Genomic DNA, 18,775 nt, shown 5'->3' on the forward strand with positions numbered 1-18,775 from the left:
TCTCAAGCTTCGCTAGAGCGGATTTATCCTTGCTGGACCACGCTGTGGCGTCGCGAGGTTTTGGCTAATTCCCCGGACTTCACGAGAAAGGGGCAATCGACCCCTCACACACATGAGAGCATTTCATTCGATGCGAGGAGTTTCAATGCTCACCATGGGGTTTGACAAAGGTGGGATTCCCTGTCCGCAGCGAAGTTGTTTTGGCTTGGGGTAGCTTTGGAGTAGGAGCAATCGAGGAACAATCATCCAGACGGCCTCATTGTCCCGCGAAGGAACGCATGAAACAGTTCTCCTATTGAGCCGTGGTGGGGTTCACCGCACGCAATAGTATCCACGATGAACGGAATGCCTAGGTACCTATGTAGTCGGCACAGGCAGAAAACTGGGGATCGTCGAATCATCTCCGATCACTCGCCAACAATGCCGCTATCTTTTCATCCGATGTTGATACGCTGTCTTTGATCTACGCTGCATTTCTCCAGTGCGTGCTCCAGCTGTCAAAAGATCAAACTTCATGACTGCCCTCCCTGAAGTACAATCAAGGTGTTAAGGGTTGAGGCTAGAAGAAATCCGCACCAGAGCGGCTGTCATATCGGTGGGTTCTCATCTCGGGGAATGCCATAATCCTATAGCATCTGCGCTTGAGCAGGGGGCCTACGATTCACCGGACGCTGACAGGTCTCGTCAAGCCCTTTCTCAAGGCTATCCAACTTTCTTCAAGAATGCGTGGCCGCTCCCACGGACATCTGCCACGGCTTCTTACCGATTTTCGCCCTCGACAATATCTTTTGCGAAAGTCCCGGTTCGCCCGCTCCAGGTCTGCACTTGTGCTGACATGAGGAAAATCAGACTGATCCTGTTCTCGAACGCCAAAGTCCTACAATACGGATAGAGGTCTTCCGAGACCATGCGTCGATACCGACGGTTTTTTCCATGCTACTTTGTCATGCTTGACCCTGCACCAGCACCCTGACGATCAGCAAAGATACTCACGGGCCGTTCCAGGGGAGCACTCTCTGGCAGAAGCATCCTGGACTGGTATGCGGCTCCGACGTCTTGCAGCCAACTATCAGTCAGTCTTAAGAAGAAGTCCCGGCGACTTTTACAGGGAAGGGAAAAGAGTCCTCGTAACATCTGTGTGTCAGAGGTACAATGTTCGTGGATCTGGCGTTCACCGCAGGTTCTAGGATGATGTATACATCTCTGGGGACGAGGAATGGCAGCACTGGTGCTCCGTCCTGAGGTTTGCAACTTGGTATAAATGGCGCCCTCTTCATGATAGTATCGCTTGTTAGACATCCTCAGCCAGGGGGCCCGTAGCTTGAACCTTCGTCCCCAGATCCAAGGTTTGAATTGGTGGTGGGGTGAGGCTGCATGGGAAATATTCAGGAATCGACCTACGTCCCTCCAGAAACATAGATTATGGTGCGATCAAAGATCAGCAATGTGGCACATAGCACATGGTCTTCGACCCCTGCAATCACGGACACTGAATCCGATGTGATCTACAATCCCCTTTAACCACTGTCTCGGCCTCGATTGAGAAAAGTTGTTGGAAAAGGGCACTGAGTTGAGAGGTTGCAGACCACGGACAAAAAGATGTCGGTCGATTCCTGAACTGCGTACTCCGTACCACCGGACAATCCGCTACTGCAGAGCACTGGGCGCACAGATGCGCAATTTGATGACCGCAGTCCCAGTCCCGTCCTAGACCTTGAGACTCTGAACCTCACCAACAACTACTAGTTGCTCGCGTCCCATCTCCTTCAGCAACAGCAGAGGCAGTCAAACCCACGCTGATCATGTCTGCAGCCCTCAGGACCGTCCCGGTCTACATGCTCGCGTCCGTCGTCCTCCTCGGCGCCTTTTCCCGCTTCACCCACGGCACGTACACGCCGATATGGTACGCGTTTCAGGAATACCACTTGCCGGACGACGGCTCGACGGCCGCGACGGTCACGCCCGTCATCGACACCCTCATCGGGCTGACGCTCCTGTTCGGGGCGCGGGCCCTGAGGCTCCTCGCCGCGTCGATCAGCCTGTTGTTCTTCACTGCTGGGCTGGCGATGCAGATTCAGGCGGGGAAACAGTACAAAGGCGATGTGGCCCTGGTTGTGCTGGCCGTGGCGGCTGTCGCGAGGTTGCTGTTTTCGAGATAGATATAGGAAAGGGAAAAAAAACCAGGAAGGTCTAGAACGGGCAAATGCTGTGCGACCCCTTGTGAGAGGCGCAGAGGGGACTGGCATGTCTGCCAACTTCACACGCCCGTGGCATTTTGGGATGTGCCTGACTTGGGCGGCGTGATCCTAGGAGGCGCTGCATGAAGACAGCAGCAGTGAGAGAACCACCACGACGTCTGTTGTGCCCTTTCCGGGAAGAGTCGATGGTCACCACCATGTCTTTGACATGGGTGGCCCTGTGGTGGTTTGGCGAAGTAAGTAGAAGATCTGGGACTGCATGCTTCTTACGACCCATGCTTGTGTTTCCAAGCTCCAGTGACTCGTTGAACATAACAAACTTGCAAGAGAGTAAAGAATCTTTCCGATCAGGACTTTCAATCCCATCACCAGAATGGACAAAGGCCTCGCTTATTATCAGAGAAAATAAAATCCTGGCCGCCTCCTGCTAATACTCACCAAATGCTACATACTCGAAGATCTGGCGCTTCTATAAAGGCTGCAGTGGGCGTCCGCTTGTCCACCAAACCTTCTAGGGCCAGCCAAGTCTATTTCAATGGTGCAAACACAGCACCCATAATGCCTCAATCTTCGTCCTCATTTTCATCTTCCTCGTCCTCCTCAATAGGTTCCACAATCAGGTTCGCGCCTTTGCCGACCCTTGTGCCTATCGAACCTCCCTTTTCCAAATCAAACACTGTTCTGGGCATAGGCGAGACAAGTCGGAACTTGTATTCATGCTCATACCCCTCTGGCTCCTCCACATCATAATCGTCCTCATCTTCCTCGCCTTGCTTCTCTGAATCTCGGGATTTGACCATCTCGTAGCATTCCACAAAGGCATACAGCTCTTCCATGTCGGCGTCCGCTCGAAATCTTCGAATTACTCGTTCCCCAGATGGCAAGCGAACGCTCACTCGAATGGCGTCCTTGAGCTCCGTGTCCGGTTCTCCCGGAAGCGACTGAGCACGCCATCTTTTCCACTGCTCCAAATCCCTCTTCCTCTTCTCCGCCAATCTTGCCTGTTCTTGAGCCTCCATTTCTGCTTTTCTTGCCGCTTCCTCCTCCTCCCGTCTGCGGCGTGCCCTCTCGCGATCCTGCGCCAACGACCTCTCGTAAGCCGAATCTTGCTCCATTCGTAGATTCTGGGTAGCCTGGCGTTCTGCCTGCTGGGCCCTCGCCGCAGTAAGCTGCGTCTGATGCGCGGTCATCGCCGAGGCTATCTTTGCAACCAATTCCGGTGCCGACGTAGGTCCTACGGCGCGCATGACAACTGTCATTGCCCCAGATGGGGATCCCGATCCTGGTTCCGAGCCCTGACATATCAGTGCCGCAAAGGGGAATTTGGTACACTGTAGACTGGCAGACACCTGGTAGGCTTCTGAATCTCGCACATCACCGCCCCAAAGTATCAGGTCAGAACGATGCGAGTCGAGGAATGATTTGAATTGCGGGGAGAGTAAGGTCTCTCGGATCCAGGTATTATTGTCGTCGTGACTAGGGGAGAGTAGGACCACAAGCATGAATTTGAGGTCCTTTTTGGCGGTGTCGAGGGTCAAGTTGAACCCGGACTCCGTAAAAGGCAAGAGAGGTGCAGATGATTCTCCATCGTGACCCTCGGTCCCATACTCTTCACTGAATTCTCGTATAAATCTCCTTGCATTCTCGGCTGGCGGTAGAGCTCGCCTCTGAGTGCGTGACTGCGCCTGAGACTGGTAGAGTAGGCGATGAAAGAGGCGCGAGAGAAATGTGGGAACAAGGAACCCAAATGGTGACAACACGGTTGTGAATACTCGGTACAGGATGTTCACCGGAGTGAATATTATGGAGAACAATGTCGAAGGACGGTAGACTGGTTCATTGACTGTCCCACTCGTGTCAACTCGTGTGACTACATCCTCGGGACTCACCCGGGTTGTCCTGGGAGACGACTGAGTTGCGGCCAGAAGAGACTCATACTGCAAGTTTGTGGTTTGACGAGCGGAGGCAGTGGGCAGTTGTGACTGTGCTTCGGTGAGAGGATCGCTTGCGGGTTCTCCGTCAAAGAAGCGGGCCACAGCGATCTGAACGTTCCATTCGCATCGCTGTAGGAGCGGGATTGCGGCAATGGGGTCTTGATCGGTGACGGAGGTGTAGGTTTGTAGAGCTTCTTGTTGAGCCGCGGTCAGTTGTGAGATGTCGGGGGTCGACATGTTTTGAATCGAGATCAAGAGGCAGGGATATAGTCGCGGGGTTATGGCTTCGATCGACCAGACATGTCGAGTATGCTTCTTCCCTTCTCTTCAAGCCTTAGCTTCACCTATGGATCCTCTGCCTAGGGCAAGCCGTGGGGTCACTGCTGCGGTCAAACCACACCAGTTGTATATAGGTAGTGGGTAGGAGAGGCTAGATTGTAGCGGCCAAGGGATGGGGATTTGTGCGGTGATGGTAGACTTGTGCGGTATAAGGAGCAGTGCGTGCGAACCGCGGAGTGGAAAGGCGGATGTATGTAATCCGCTGGTTGGACCCTGTGTTGACTCGACGATCCCGCCGACCACGTCCCTCCATCTACCACCCTCGTATCACTTACTCTCTGCGAGACCAGACCCAATAAACCGCATTCCGGACAGAGCGCGGCTGCGCTCAAACATCCTTTGGTCACCCTTTTCCCGTTTCACTTCATTTCCTGGCTGGCGGCTGCGCCATTATCTTCGGTTGTCTACTTTGTCTTGATTTTGGATATCCCTGTCGTCATGTACATTCCCCTCGCTCGCGCCCCAACAATCAGAGGAACAGCCCCGGACATCTAGCCTGCCAAACGACCCGAGTCGAAATCGTGTCCCTTCTTCAAGCTCAATACTCGCGAACTCACGAAATGCCTCGATCCTGAGCGAAATCCGAAGACAAACCCCTAACTGATGGAGCAGCATGCTCAGCCGCAGTCAGTAAACGATTATGGCCGCAGTGATCAAGAACAATGCAGAAGATACAAAGCAGGCAGCTTTGTCTCCTAGACTCAAAGGCCGGGGTATGTCGGATGTCATTTTGAGGCTTGTTGAGGGCAAGATGTGGAGTGCTGATCGATACCTGGACAGAAAATGCGAAGGATACTCTATGTCGGAACGTCACGATATACGGGAAATGTCGCTATGAAGACAAAGGTATTCTCGACAGACGGGCGAGGCACATACAGCTAACCCGCTGCTCTAGGATGTGCCTTCAATCACACCATAGAGAAGTCTGCCTCTGACGGAGGACAAAACGATAGGTACGACCGAATGGCCTTGCCTGTCCTGATCCCTAGGCACCATTTGCTGAGACTCGGGGAAGCAGCCAGTCGAAGAAGACACTCAACGTCGACTCGCCGAGTTTCACTCCTTCTTTCCTGTCTCCCAATGGCGCCGCAGCTGCAGCTACCCCAGTCAAGAAATCAACGACTGGCATATCCCCGAAGGCAGCAAGTGCTGCCCCGTTCATGCCAAAAGCTATCATCTCCAGTGAGCAGATGTCCAGTTCCGCGGAATCAGACGACGCCGGTGGCTTACAACTCATGCCAGGATCGTCCAATGCTACTCCTCTCCGACAAGATGCCAAAACTCCAGATTGGGCTCTGCCTGATGTGCAAGAGTTTGTGCCCCGACGAGCTCAAGAACCTTCGCTGGTGAGTTCTCAGAGCAGAAATATTTTCGTCCGGTGCTTACAGATATTCTTAGACAAGCGAAAGCGATATTTCTGTCCCTCATTCTTTTGAGACATTTCAACCCAGCCATCCTCCAAATCCATATCTCGATCATAGTCTTAATGGTGCCGCTTTCTACCAAAATACGCCGGGTTTTCAGCAGCCCGTGAGCAGTTTCAAATAAAGACGGCGATGAGGACGCTAATACGCTGCCAGGTTCAATACCATCAATATGCGCCTATTGGGCACTATAACGCGGCTCTCACTCCATACCAACGCACAGTGCATGACCTTTTTATCCCCAACGATCTTCGAGAGGAAATTCAGAAGAAATCCGCAGCAGCTCTTCAAATATTGCCCAGTACGCATTGTTGATTTCCGATGTAGGGTGCTGAGCTGATTTCGCTCTTCAGATTCGCAGCTACCAAGTCATATTGAGAGCTATCACTCTCTTGTCCCTCTCGATACAACCCACAAAAGCTCAAACATATTCGGAGGTTATACTTCCTGGGTATATAAAGCCCAGTCAAGCGCCAATGGGCACTTCTTCGCCCTTCGAAGAATTGAGGGTATGACCTTGAACTTCACCACTTCTTCAAAATCGCCTTCGTCCAGGAGCTGACGTTTGCTCGTGCAGGCTTCCGACTAACAAACGAGCATGCAATCCGCGCTGGACAAGCTTGGAAAAATATCATAAGCGCCAACGTTGTCCGAATCGTCGACGTCTTCACAAATCGCGGCTTCGGCGACTCATCCCTCTTCATCGCTACGGAATATCATCCTCTTTCAAAAACGCTTTTGGAACATCATCACCTTGGACATTCATTTAACCCCCGGCCGGCTCGCTCCTCTAACAAAGACCAAGTCAGTGAGCCTGCTCTATGGAGTTATGTGGTGCAAATAGCTTCTGCCCTGAAAACCATCCACAACTCCGGTCTAGCAGCTCGGGTCCTCGACCCAAGCAAAATCCTCGTCACAGGAAAGAACCGCATTCGCCTGAACGGTTGTGGCATCCTGGATGTAGTGCAGTATGACGCCAATACTCACACCCCTCTCGCCCAGGTCCAACGACAAGACCTAGTTAATTTCGCCCTTGTCATCCTTGCTGTTGGCTCGGGATCATTCGATGCGGGTCAAAACTTCGCCCGCAGTATGGACACATTCAAACGCTATTTCAAGCCCGATCTCCAAAACGCCTTGGTGTGGTTATATTCTGCAATGCAAAACTCGGAGAAAACCATTGACGGATTCGTCACTCTCATCTCCAATCAAATGATCACCGCTTTTAATGCCGCCCTTCACACAGATGATGCTCTGTATTCTGAACTGTCTCGCGAGGTTGAGAATGCGCGCTTGGTACGCCTCATGGCCAAAATCAACTTCATCACTGAACGACCTGAGTATAATCATGACCAATCATGGAGCGAGAACGGGGAACGCTATTTCCTCAAGTTGTTCCGTGATTACGTCTTTCACCAGATTGATGCGCAGAATCGGCCCGTCGTGGATCTGGGCCACATCTTGACGTGTCTCAACAAATTAGACGCGGGTACGGAGGAGAAGGTCATGCTGGTCAGCAGGGACGAACAGAGCGTGTTTGTGGTGAGCTATCGCGAGCTGAAAAAGGGCATGGAGAGTGCATTTCAGGAATTGGTGGGAAAGAGGGGAGGACCTTTGAGGTAGGTGAAGGGACGAAACGAGCTCAAAAGACGGATTGATGGTATCTAACCCGTTGAAGAAAATAATAAACGAAAGCTGGAATGCGACGGGTGATAAAACCCTTCGCTTGGACAACTGCGCATCTTCCAAGGTGAAAAGAAAGGGGATCTGTTACAAGGAAAGAGCAAGAGGACCGACACTCATTGCAGAAGTGATGGAACTTTGATATGGGAGAAGACGATTGTGATCTTGGGAGAGAAAGGCCAAAGATTAGGAAGGTAGCAGTGAGACATACAACACACAAAAAAATCATAAATCTCCATTTGTCACTCTGCTGTTGAGCTCGATGAATAGCTCCCACTGCTTTCGACCAAATCCAGTCATGACCTCGGTCGGGGAATGCCCCCAGCGTCCCCACGTTTCACGGTCTTTGAGCGCAAACAACACATTCGAATCTGGTGTCGGAAACGTTTCGCGCGTCACGTTTGCTTGTTGAGCACAGGCAACCGATGGCCTGGAGACCTCGGGCTGGGCGCCAAATCTCTGGTGAGAAAAATAGAGCAGGATAATGTGCGGTTCTCTGGAGTTCGAGTTCGTGGTTGCAGAAATCTGATTTTGGTGCTCTTCCAATATCACTCTTCTGGGGGTTGTTGAAAAGGATTCTCAATCTCCTCACTCCCGTCAAGCGGGGATATCAGGACGAGCAATGTGCCGCGGGCGACGACGAGCCCCAGCGGTCGAGTTGTCTCGTTCCCCTCGTCATCTGGAATCGTCGTCAGCGCCATCTGAATGCCTTCGCCATCGTTGTATGAGCAGATTGGGAGAGCGGACTCACCTCTCATGGTCTCTTTGACGTCATCTAACACCAGATTCATTAATTGATCGTAGCCTTTGAGCGTGCCGACAACTGGAACAATGGTCAGTTGAATCAGTAGCAGGAAAAATTCTTTGCTTGTTTCTTTTTGCTCCCGCCAAAGATCTCGGGGCTCACAGATGACGTACTTTCTCTTCCACCATTGAATTTCACATTGATTTGCTTCTCGACGTATTTGGCCAAGTCTAGGATGTTCTCCTTCTTGGGCTTTTCGTGCGGTTGGTTGGACTGTTGCGAAGAGGCGCCTGCACCACCACCTCGACCGCCTCCTCCGCCCCTTCCTCCTCTTCCGCCGCCCCCTCGGCCACCTCCACGAAAATGACCTCGCTCGGACATTTTCTTCTGAGGGTGAACGACGTCTTATTGGTAGGACAGGGAAATGTGTGTCTTCCGCAAGAGATGGCTTTTCGAAGTAAGGGCGGAAGAACTCCCAAACCGTAACGAGTCTAGTGCGCAAATAGTCCGTCGGTGGTGGGAATGGGAATTTTATTTGGTTTGGAACCAGTCAGAAATGAGCAGGCCAAGCTGGGTTGTGTGAAAGGAACAGTCGGTGATTTGGAATGTCGCAAAGCCGAAGGTCGGCCTTGGAGGATGGTGGAGTGATGTGTGGGAGCTTGCAAGCCACGGTCAGCAAGGGCCAAAAGAGACGGGGGGGCATGTCGGGGCAGGTCAAGGACCAAGAGGGCGAGATGTGAATGGTGCGCTACGAGTTCCGCCGAAGCCTCTGGGACTGGGAGAGGATGCGGAATGGTTATTGGGCGGAGCGCCGCCCTTGGGCTCGCACGGATCTGGCCTCCACCTTACCCTGCACCACTTCTCGCAGTGCACCCCTCCATTCGTCACAAGCCGCCAATAGTGGTGCGGGATGCAAGGGAGGAGGTGGTGATTTTCAAGAGTGGGAGAGAAACAGAGAGCAGAAGACAGGACAAGGGAAATGAACAGAATGGCTCCTTTGAGGGGTGAAGGGTGAAGGGTGCAGTGGAAGTTGAGGTTGCAGTGTCCCCCTCCAGTCAGAAGGCGGGCTGCCGCTGGTTCTCTGCTCCCTGCTCCGTGCTCAGTGGGTGCTCACCCGACACCACCCAAGGTCCTTCCCGCCCATCGAGCCTTTGGGTATGGATGCTATTTGGTGCTTGAACCCCGCGCAACCACTAGAGTGCTGCCTCCTAGCTATTACCTGTAGCTGGTAGAAGCTGGTGAGCACCTCATACCCCCCAACATCACCCTGCCCCCTCCTCCCCTTTCTTCCTCCCTTCCAGGAAAGGTCAAGGCAGTGCAAAAAGAAACCCAAATGCTGCTGGTTGCCCCCATTTGTGCACCCTACGGCGTTCTGGCTCGAGTTCCAGTGCCGGTATTGCGCGTCCTTGTCCCGGTGGCTGCTGGCAGAACTCTCTCCCTGAAGATTCTCCTCCCCAGGTGCCTAGCCCCCCCAAGCTCCCAGCCCTCGTGCCGCTTGAAGAGGGGAAGTGATAAGCCCCGCGAGCGCCCGTCGATTCATTGCCTAGGCAGTTATTGGCGGCTGATGAGCCGGAAGGGCCTGTTGGCAACTGGTTGGTCGCCGCACCCGTGCTCCGTACCTCCCCTACCAACGAACCCGCTCCTTCGCCGCCCTCGGCCGCCCTCTTCGCCGTTTCCACCTTGGATAGGTCCTATTCCTCTCCTCTCCATCTCCTTCCCTCGCTCACACACAACCTCTTTTTTTCCCCTTCCTCTGTTCGGTCTCAGCAATTTGCTTTCCTTCGTTGTCAGTTATCTCGCCCCGTCGGTCGTATCCTGTGCCAGCTCCGCCCGAACGAATCCTGGGGATCCCACTTCACCTTACGGACCCCCAGGCCAGACCCAGACCACGTGCCGCAGCTTTCCCTCCTTCACTTCTTCCACCCTTTTTCCCTCCCACCTGCGCTCTCTCCTCTCCCGCGCTCTTCCCACTACCGTCGTTGACCACGACTTGGGTCTCTCCTCCGCTCACGGCGCTGCAGCTTCAAGAATAGCTTTGCCCACCTTGGGCCAACTATTCGAGGCTGATCCCGCAACCCCTCCACGGATCTCCGCCGCGCCCTTCTCGACTACACTTCCGAGAGCTACTTAGCTAAGCCCTCGCAGCCCGAGCGCACCTGAAGCGACTCGGGCGCCCTCCACCCTCTATGCCAGAGCAATGGAGCGTCAATCGCCCGCCACTATGACTTCCGAGCAATCTTCGTCTCTGAAGAGACCTCGCTCCCCGACTGAGCCCCATCCCCTCCCGGCAGCAAAGGTCCCCCGGACTGCTACGAACCACTTGCAGATCAACTACCTTGTCCGCCAGCACAAGGACACGATCCCCCTCGTCACGGTCAATGACAAACTTCCCGAAATAGCTCGCCTGCTGGGGGAATACGATGGGGTTATACAACGCCATGAGAGCATGGCTGGTAACCTGGGAGCTTGTCCTGTCGGCCCCATCCTCGTGAAGCGGTTCGAGAAAATGTTTGACGGGCCGCCCAAGATTCTCAAATCTCATGCAAAAGATGCCCATGTTACCTGGTTGGACGTGGTCGAGTTTGCCCAGAACAACCCCAAGCAATTCAACCTGGAAAGAACTCGCAATGGAGTGCGGGTCTGCCAGTTCTACACGAAGCAGTGTCGGGTCGAAATCTCGGAGGAGGACTTCGTCCTCATCGCTAGCGGTATGCCACAGAAACTTATCCCACCGCAGCCCATCCTCGAAGACGAAGAGAAGGAACTGGGCGTCATGGATCTCTTGGACCGCAATCTCGGCCAGGTCATCCAGCTGGCAGATCAAGGTACGTCGCCCAAGGCACGATAGTCCAGATCGATTGAAGCTAACTCTAACCAGTGTCTGGCCGAGCGCGACAACTGATTCACAAGATGAAAGGTCGGCGTACAGCAATATTGAGCCGGCGTGAGCAAGAGGCTGAGGCAAAACGACATGCGACAAGAAACGAAGCTCCGCCCATTTCGCCCGTGGACACGAACGGGGTTGGCAGCGCCCGCCCAATCAGGAGTATCGAGGTCTCTCAGTCGCCTCCGGTCGGATTCACCGCGGTCAATTTGAGACAATCTGCGCCGGGGGAGTTAGATCTGCGGCGTCCATCTTCCACCAACGACGTTCTGCGGAGCAGTGCCGACGAGACTTATGGCTCGTCAAGCGCGGGAAATGTCACCATCATCAATGGCAAGTCGATCAAAGATGCATCTCCATCCCAGCGAGCCGAAATGATGAAGAACTTCTTGACACCAAGCGAGCGAGAAGCCGGTTTGACGGAAGATACTGTTCGGCGTTCTTCTCTGGGAGCTGGTACTACTCGAACGCAGGCGATGCAAGCGTCATCCGCAGAGAAACCGCGTTCCCGTTCGATCGAACTGGCCGCTGGAGGCGTGTCGACAGTGGCTATCCCGAATACCCCGGCCTCTTTGATGCCTCATATGAAGCCAGTCACACTGGATAGAGATGATGGCGGGCCTTTCAAGGCGGAGATGGTGCGACGAATGGACAACATGTGGAAAGGCGACCGGGTAATTCCTCCGTGCGATCGATGCCGAAGACTGCACATGGACTGTCTGAAGAACCTCACCGCGTGCATGGGCTGTACCAAGAAACATGCCAAATGTTCGTGGAAGGAGGTCAAGGCGGAAGAATTGCAGCTGTCGGCACCCGAGTCCACCTCTCCCGACAGGGAAACGGCAGGGGGCGATTTAAGCAGGGACAGTGCACCGCCTCTTTCGGCGGAGTCCACAATTGAGGCCATTCGTCAGGCAGATGAAATGCAGAGGTCTGCGAGCATTGCTCAAGCCTCTCTAGACCTGGCAGGTGAAAAGCCCTTCGGTGTAAAGGACGGTGGGTTACGGGAGACGCAGGCCGAGTCCACTGCAAAGCCGGAGGCGGTGCCATCGAGCGCTTCGACAGGACGATTTGACGTCCGGCCACCGCCGTTGGTGCAGCAGTTGCAGGATGCTGCAGACGAACGATCGCCCAGTGGGCCAAGTTCTTACCCACCAGCGTTCTCGCCCAGGGAGATGGACCGCGCGGACGACCATGATGAGGACGACGAGGGCGATCGATTACAGGCGCTTGCTGCACGAGTCTACCGAAGCGCGTCTCAAAGTGGTCATCGCTAGAACTGGGCCCTGCACCTCGGCGGAAAAGCAAGGATCAAGGGCTCCAAGAGTTTGGAGCATCATGAACGGCGTTTTGGGTTTCAAGGAAAATGGTGCTTGTGGAAAAGAACGTTGGAGCAAACTGGCAGTATTCTGGGTTCGACGGACATGGCGTCAGTCTGTCAGGAACATACCAGGCATCATGGGGCAGATTGAACAGTTCCATTCAGCATCGAGCGTTGGTTGTATTATCTCAATAGAGCTTCTTGACGGACTTCTGTGGTGTTTCTGGAGGACGTGATGTGACGGAATAGATTCCACAGCTGGGGAACCTGTACGATGGCATTGACGGGCGATGTACGAGGGCATTTTGTCAGCCTTTGGCAAACCGACGGCGACACGGGCCAGAGAAGTGCCGTCCAAGCTTCATCCTGTACAAAAAATCACCTGCCCCTCGAGGGTGGGGAGTTGGAATTGGCCCATTGCCGATGCAGTATTCCATGGTGTATCCGACAGCTGCTCCACCACCATCATCTTTCTCGCCCTTCCTCTCCCGCACGCACTGCTCCCTGACCAATTACCGCATAAGCAATATGACTTTCTTACACAGGTGAGGTTCCTTTCGGTGGCCCGTCATTGCTTAGTTTTCGTCGTGGTTCCTGAGTCTCGAGCTGGAACTAGCCCTTCGGATACTCCCCCCATCCAGCAATTACCCCACGATACCGGGGGTGGAAACATGGGAGAAAAGAGCAAAGATTATTATATCACTTGCCTGGCGTCCACTGCGCTCGTTGTCTTCTTTTCCCAATCTTTTGTTTTTGGTTACCGTTCGCCATCTCCTTTGGCCTGAAGTTTTCTTTGCTCGAGAGCCCATCCACGACTCACACGCAACCGCCCCCCTCCCGGTACGATCCCTCTTCCTCCCCCGGACATCGCCAATCCCGACGACTACGACGAGCACCGGCGACGGCGACAATGGACCCCTCCAAAGTCAAGATCCCGCCGTTGATGGACCTGACCATCGACAACATCACGGAGAATGTCAACCTGATCAACTCGGCCAATCCGGACCCGCGGTTCAAGTACATCCTCGAACGGCTGGTGGTGCACTTACATGACTTTGCGCGGGAGACGAGGTTGAGCACGCAGGAGTGGATGGCGGGGATCCAGTTCCTCACGAAGACGGGCCATATCTGTACCGACGTGAGGCAGGTAAGTTTTCGACAGGCCCCAAACTTGTGAGAAGGCAAACCTGGGATCCAGTTTCGCTGATGCCTCCCCCCCCCCCCCTGTGGTGGGGGGTTTTAGGAATTCATCCTCCTCTCCGACATCCTGGGCCTCTCCCTCCTCGTCGACAGCATCGACCACCCCAAACCGAAAGGGTCGACAGACGGCACCGTCCTGGGACCCTTCCACACCCACGAGGCCGAGACCATGGAGCACGGCAGCGCCATGTCGCACGACGCCAACGGCGAGCCGCTGCTCGTGCTGTGCACCGTCAAGGACGTGTCGGGCAACCCGATCGAGGGGGTCAAGATCGACATCTGGGAGACGGACTCGTCGGGCAAGTACGACGTCCAGCACCCCGACCGCGACGGCCCCGACGGCCGCTGCATCATGACGAGTGACGCCCAGGGCATATTCTGGTTCAACGCGATCGTGCCGGTGCCGTACCCGATCCCGCACGACGGGCCTGTGGGCCAGCTGTTGATGAAGCTGGGGCGGCACCCCATGAGGCCGGCGCATATGCATTTCATGTTCGAGAAGGAGGGGTTTGACCATCTGATAACGTGAGTGCAGGCGGCCCAAAAACCCCAACCTTGCCCCTCCATCCACAGTTGATCAACTTTCCATCTGACTGTATGTGTGTGTGTGTGTATATAGGGCCTTGTACCTGAAAAACGACCCTTACGAGACCTCGGACGCGGTCTTTGGCGTGAAAAACTCCCTCGTCGTCGAGCTCGGCAAGTGCTCCGCCGACGTGGCCCGGAAGTACGGCGTCAAGGAGGGCACCGCGCTCCTGACGTACGACTTCGTGCTGGTCACGGACCAGGAGAGCGCGGACCTGCGGGCCGAAAACTCGCGGCGCGCGCTCGAGAAGCTGGGCCGCAGGGTCAAGATCGTGCAGGGCCTGCCCGTCCCGGATGTCGATTGAGTGGACTCTACCTCTACCCTGTCTGCCTGCCCACGACATATCCTGTAGGTTGGAGGCCGGGGGCAAAGAGGGTGACCAGGAAAACCCCGTGCTCGGGAGAGGCGGGCGGTGTTGGAGGAGGAAGCGAGAGAGCCACGAGATGCAGAAAGAAATACAAATGCTTCGAGCTAAAGAGAGGCGAAGCAGGGCTGAGCAGGTGGCAGGTGGCAGGCGGCAGGCGGTAGGTCGTGTAGGAGGAGAGTAGAGCGGCGGAAGATGGACACATAAGGCATAAGGTGTACACAGGGGCATGGCTCTCAGGGATATTTTAACGGCCAGCGCTCCGAGACACCGGACAATTCAATCCTCTGGCTGGTGGTGGCCCCCGGACATCTACAAAACATATACCCGCGAGACTATTTATTGTACACGTGAACCAAGCATGAATGCAACATGTCAAAAAGGACGGAGCCAGCGCGGTGGACACGGAACGTGCGTGATAAATGCCTCTTACACACTGCGATCCTGGGTCATGAGCTTGTGATGCACAACGATCGACCGACCAGAGAGAGAAATTAGGAGGTATATGAATGCGCCCTGGGTCTGTGCCCCACCATACTTTACTGTGCGCCCTCTTCCATGATGCCGTACCAATGGATAGCTCCATGGCTAAGAATAGATCTGCCTCTTGCGCTGTTGTACTGGCGGGTGCACTTCCGGCAAGGCTGAGGCAATCAATGAGGGATGAGAGAGAGATACAAAGGAACGGCATCGGAATATATTTCGTGCTTCATGCTTCATGCTTCATATTTGGTATATAATATAAAAACGGCATGAGGCTCCCTTTCCTAACTTCCTCCATCTCCTACCGAACGACTCCGGATCGTGCTGTGGGCGTATAACACATTCCATTTCCTCCCGGCGCAACTTGGCATTACCGCTTTCAATAACATACCCCCGCTCTTCGTCTGGGCTGTGGATGTGGAGCGTGGCTGGAGGAGAACAAGACGACCGCAAGATGCCAAAACGTAACGGCCTCTGTCTTTTGTTGTCCCTACGAAGGAGGCACAGTTGGGAAGCTGGCATCTCCGGTCTGAGGAAGCCACGAGGCCCGATCCTTGTCGTAGATCTCGGCGGCGGGCTTGCCCCATTTCTCGGACCCCTTCAACAGGCCCGTTCGGATGACGATGGTCTCCTCGCCTGTTGTTTTCGTGCGTGGTTAGCAGAACAGAAGAAAAAAAAAGCATGAGAGAGCTATCGAATATGGCTTGAATCGGGGAGGAGGAGGAGGCAGATCCGCGACCCCATGTAGGGTCGCATCTGATCTGAATCCAGGCAGGACAGGGCAGGACAAGGCAGATGGTGGTGGTGAATGTATGTATGGACTTACCCATGACATGCTGGTGGTGGTAGGGCGAGCACGCGCAGTTGGGGCACATGTAGCAATCAACCGAGTTGCCTATTTGTACGCACAAGCATCGGTTAGCACCAGTCCTGAAAGGGTTGAGTACTTCCTTATTCTGCTTCCCACTACTTCCTCCAAAACGCGAGCCATAGACTCTGGAACCGATCCACGCAGGGAAAAGACGTACCCGAATCGCCCTTGTAGGAATACACCTTCAGATCCCCCTTGGTCAGGTGGAAGTTGGACTTGGGAATGATTTGGTTCAAGGTGAACTCGCCGCCGCCCATCAGCTTGCAGGCGCCGCAGTGGCAGAGAATGTGCTTCTCCTCGGGGATTTCGACGGTCCACTCGGTGGCACCGCAGTGGCAGACTCCCTTGTATTCAGGCATGGTGGTGGTGGTGGTGGTGTTGGTGAATGAGGGGGTTTGGGGGGGTTTGAAAACGTTGAACTGTTGAGTAAAAGCTTGAAGAGACGAGGTGCTGGTTGCTTTGTGGGATGATGGAGGAGTTGCGATTTTGGATGTCGAGGGAACCCTTATATATGATACACTCTGACAGCTTCCAAGCCCAGGGATGAGGTCAAGATAGGGTGTGCTTTTGGAATAGGTATTTGGAATGCTCCAGGCGAGCGCAGCATTCGGTCGCCATTGGAAGAGGGCCCGCCACGCTGCTGCATTTGGCTATCATGCTTGACCCGCCTATTGATCCTTCCCCTTTGGTCCCCCCCCTGAGCGCTGCCGTTTCGTCATAGCCGTCCACGTCAGAAAGGGAGGGGCCCGGGAGACGGTGACAGATACCACCTGCATACGAGTAGTAGCTGGGATGTTGATCATCTTCCCCCCCGCGCTCCCTGGGCAGGGATGACCTGTGTTTGTGGTCTTCGCACGACGGAGACGCGGTCGGGCTGGGCGTGGCTTGGGACATTTTTGTTGTAGGTCGAACCAAGCAGATCCCGTCAAGCATCAATGGACAAGAGAGACCGAAGCGAAGAGTTGGAAGCTCGTTGCAGCAAACTTCAACTTCCCATTGCAGCTTGAGTAGATCGTCAACATGGGCAACTAAGCCAGCCCGTTCTCACGGCCATTGCGAGCTGTTCCCATTGTTTCCGCGCAGCTTGCTTACCATGCATATGCTGTAGACTCCTTGTTGGATTGTGCCCCTCCTCGGATACCACTTCTCCTTCCAGGGGCGCCGATGTGATTAAGCTTCTCCGGGCGAAGAAAGCAGCAGCTGTTGCTATGGGCCAGGCTGGGTTTCTTTGGGAGTGAGGGTGGGGGACAGAGGCCAGCTCAGCTGTCGGTGGACGTCATTCGTGACAGATTCTGTTTGCCAGGATCGGTCTAGGGCTTCTGCCGCCCTGTAGAAGAAGGGCGTCTAGTGGTTCCTAGGATGCGCGCCGCAGGAACTTCGGGACTGCGAAGGACGGGAATGATTTGGAATGGCGGAATGGGTGAGAAAAGGCTCACTAGGCGCTTATGGCCCATCTCCAGTGGCTGCTCTTGATGTTGGATCTCGCATCTTCTTATTCCCGAGGGCGCAGATGTCTTTCTCTCGGTGAGTGGTGATCAGATTCCCACGGTCTCTGTTCTTCTGCTACTTCTGCGGCGTCTGCCCTCCAGATTGTCCCATTGAACCCGGTGCGCAACCATCTCAAATTTCGATGCCCCTTCGCCCGGGGCGTTCGGCTTCCACGGACTCCCCGAGCCCCTGGGCTAGCCCATCATCCGGCCTTGTGCAACCGATCTTTCGGGCTTCGTGGGATGAGAGGAATTGTCATTGTGTGGAGAGACTTTGAAACAGCAGATATTCTCATGTGGATGCGGCGACGAAGTTCGGGCCGCTGAGGTCCAGGGAGAAAATCCTCCGTGGTTTTATACATATCGCAAAGACCTGCTTTGGCTCCCTGATTAGTATTTCTTTGTGAGGAAGAGTTATTATTGACTTGCCCGATTCTGGGAGGAGTCGTTGGCCATTCACAGGCGGCCATGGGAGATCTGGGTCAAGGGAGGACGAATCAACAATGCAAGCCGCCTCTGAGCTGGTGTGCTAGTCGTTGCCCTATGCTTCCAGAAGCTGCTACATCCAGTCCACAACCCTTGACTATGAAGGTCAAGCAACGTTTTCGACGACAGTCTCGCCATCGACGTATTCAGCATCGGTCTCAACTACTGAGCTTTACCTCAGAAATAGTTCTTCGCCACTGGCAGATCCTCCAGCAGAGCTCAGTGCTCGTCCGGTTTCCGACCCACGAAGACTGCCATCAGATAAACCAAGCACTTCCCGCAGGCTACATCCGCCGACATCTTCGCCTGGGCCTCGTCCAGCTCCCGCAGCATCTCTGGCGGAGGGTCCTTGCGCCCTCGCAGAGCCGCCATGACTTCCCGCGTCGTCATCAGGACCAGGTCCGTCTCGTGCTTGAGCAGATGAGGGACGACCTTGGAGACCGTCTTCTCCACCTCGACCAGGCCTTTATCCGCAAACACCTGTGCGAGGTCGTCGAACTGCCGCGCCGAGCTGACTCCGCCGGTGTACTTGTCGATCACTTCGAGATAGTCGGTCAATTCTGGCGCGTGGACCAGGGAGGAATGCTCATCCAAGACCCCGATCAGGTTCGAGCAGCACTCGTGCCATTGAAGGTATCCTCCGGGCTCTGGACAGCGACGGCCAATCATTGTCAGTCTGGTCGTCGACACTGCACACACGCTGGGCTGGGAGAGGAGGTGTCAACGAGGATGGCAGCTCACTCAGCATTTTGATCAGCTTTTCGAGGATC

General features: G+C 54.6%; 7 protein-coding genes across 14 annotated transcripts; 4 read left to right on the top strand and 3 right to left on the bottom strand.

Moving 5' to 3' along the window:
• Positions 1-1,675: 1,675 nt before the first annotated feature.
• PV07_01679 (uncharacterized protein) lies at positions 1,676-2,635 on the top strand. The gene has a single exon (XM_016388230.1). The coding sequence runs from the start codon at positions 1,803-1,805 to the stop codon at positions 2,157-2,159; it is 357 nt and encodes a 118-aa protein (XP_016255158.1). The 5' UTR covers positions 1,676-1,802; the 3' UTR covers positions 2,160-2,635.
• PV07_01680 (uncharacterized protein) lies at positions 2,503-4,641 on the bottom strand. The gene has a single exon (XM_016388231.1). The coding sequence runs from the start codon at positions 4,367-4,369 to the stop codon at positions 2,762-2,764; it is 1,608 nt and encodes a 535-aa protein (XP_016255159.1). The 5' UTR covers positions 4,370-4,641; the 3' UTR covers positions 2,503-2,761.
• Positions 4,642-4,713: 72 nt separating this feature from the next.
• PV07_01681 lies at positions 4,714-7,828 on the top strand. Of its 8 annotated transcripts, XM_016388233.1 has the most exons (10): positions 4,714-5,184; positions 5,252-5,317; positions 5,367-5,424; positions 5,490-5,653; positions 5,714-5,817; positions 5,870-6,001; positions 6,052-6,196; positions 6,249-6,404; positions 6,473-7,514; positions 7,574-7,828. In XM_016388233.1, exons 1-10 carry the CDS (start codon positions 5,112-5,114, stop codon positions 7,578-7,580), a joined length of 1,947 nt encoding a protein of 648 aa, XP_016255161.1. In that variant the 5' UTR covers positions 4,714-5,111; the 3' UTR covers positions 7,581-7,828. The 8 variants fall into 8 exon arrangements, with proteins under 8 accessions (XP_016255161.1, XP_016255162.1, XP_016255166.1 ...); XM_016388234.1 differs by having other exon boundaries at positions 6,473-7,828; XM_016388238.1 differs by having other exon boundaries at positions 4,714-5,317; positions 6,473-7,828.
• Positions 7,661-9,097, bottom strand: PV07_01682 (uncharacterized protein). The gene is made up of 3 exons (XM_016388240.1): positions 8,497-9,097; positions 8,330-8,401; positions 7,661-8,257 (listed from the first exon to the last, which is right to left on the bottom strand). Exons 1-3 carry the CDS (start codon positions 8,702-8,704, stop codon positions 8,127-8,129), a joined length of 411 nt encoding a protein of 136 aa, XP_016255168.1. The 5' UTR covers positions 8,705-9,097; the 3' UTR covers positions 7,661-8,126.
• Positions 9,098-10,520: 1,423 nt separating this feature from the next.
• Positions 10,521-12,484, top strand: PV07_01683 (uncharacterized protein; the record flags this gene model as incomplete). Its single annotated transcript, XM_016388241.1, has 2 exons — positions 10,521-11,148; positions 11,202-12,484. The coding sequence occupies 2 exons, from the start codon at positions 10,521-10,523 to the stop codon at positions 12,482-12,484; spliced, it is 1,911 nt and encodes a 636-aa protein (XP_016255169.1).
• Positions 12,485-13,438: 954 nt separating this feature from the next.
• On the top strand, positions 13,439-14,618 carry PV07_01684 (uncharacterized protein; the record flags this gene model as incomplete). The annotated part of the gene is made up of 3 exons (XM_016388242.1): positions 13,439-13,675; positions 13,772-14,253; positions 14,348-14,618. The coding sequence occupies 3 exons, from the start codon at positions 13,439-13,441 to the stop codon at positions 14,616-14,618; spliced, it is 990 nt and encodes a 329-aa protein (XP_016255170.1).
• A 755-nt stretch (positions 14,619-15,373) lies between these two features.
• PV07_01685 (uncharacterized protein) lies at positions 15,374-16,845 on the bottom strand. The gene is made up of 3 exons (XM_016388243.1): positions 16,190-16,845; positions 15,988-16,056; positions 15,374-15,797 (listed from the first exon to the last, which is right to left on the bottom strand). The coding sequence occupies exons 1-3, from the start codon at positions 16,389-16,391 to the stop codon at positions 15,652-15,654; spliced, it is 417 nt and encodes a 138-aa protein (XP_016255171.1). The 5' UTR covers positions 16,392-16,845; the 3' UTR covers positions 15,374-15,651.
• Between the last annotated feature and the right edge of the window lie 1,930 nt (positions 16,846-18,775).

This window comes from Cladophialophora immunda, assembly GCF_000835495.1.
Source record: "Cladophialophora immunda strain CBS 83496 unplaced genomic scaffold supercont1.1, whole genome shotgun sequence".
NCBI classification, from domain to species: domain Eukaryota; kingdom Fungi; phylum Ascomycota; class Eurotiomycetes; order Chaetothyriales; family Herpotrichiellaceae; genus Cladophialophora; species Cladophialophora immunda.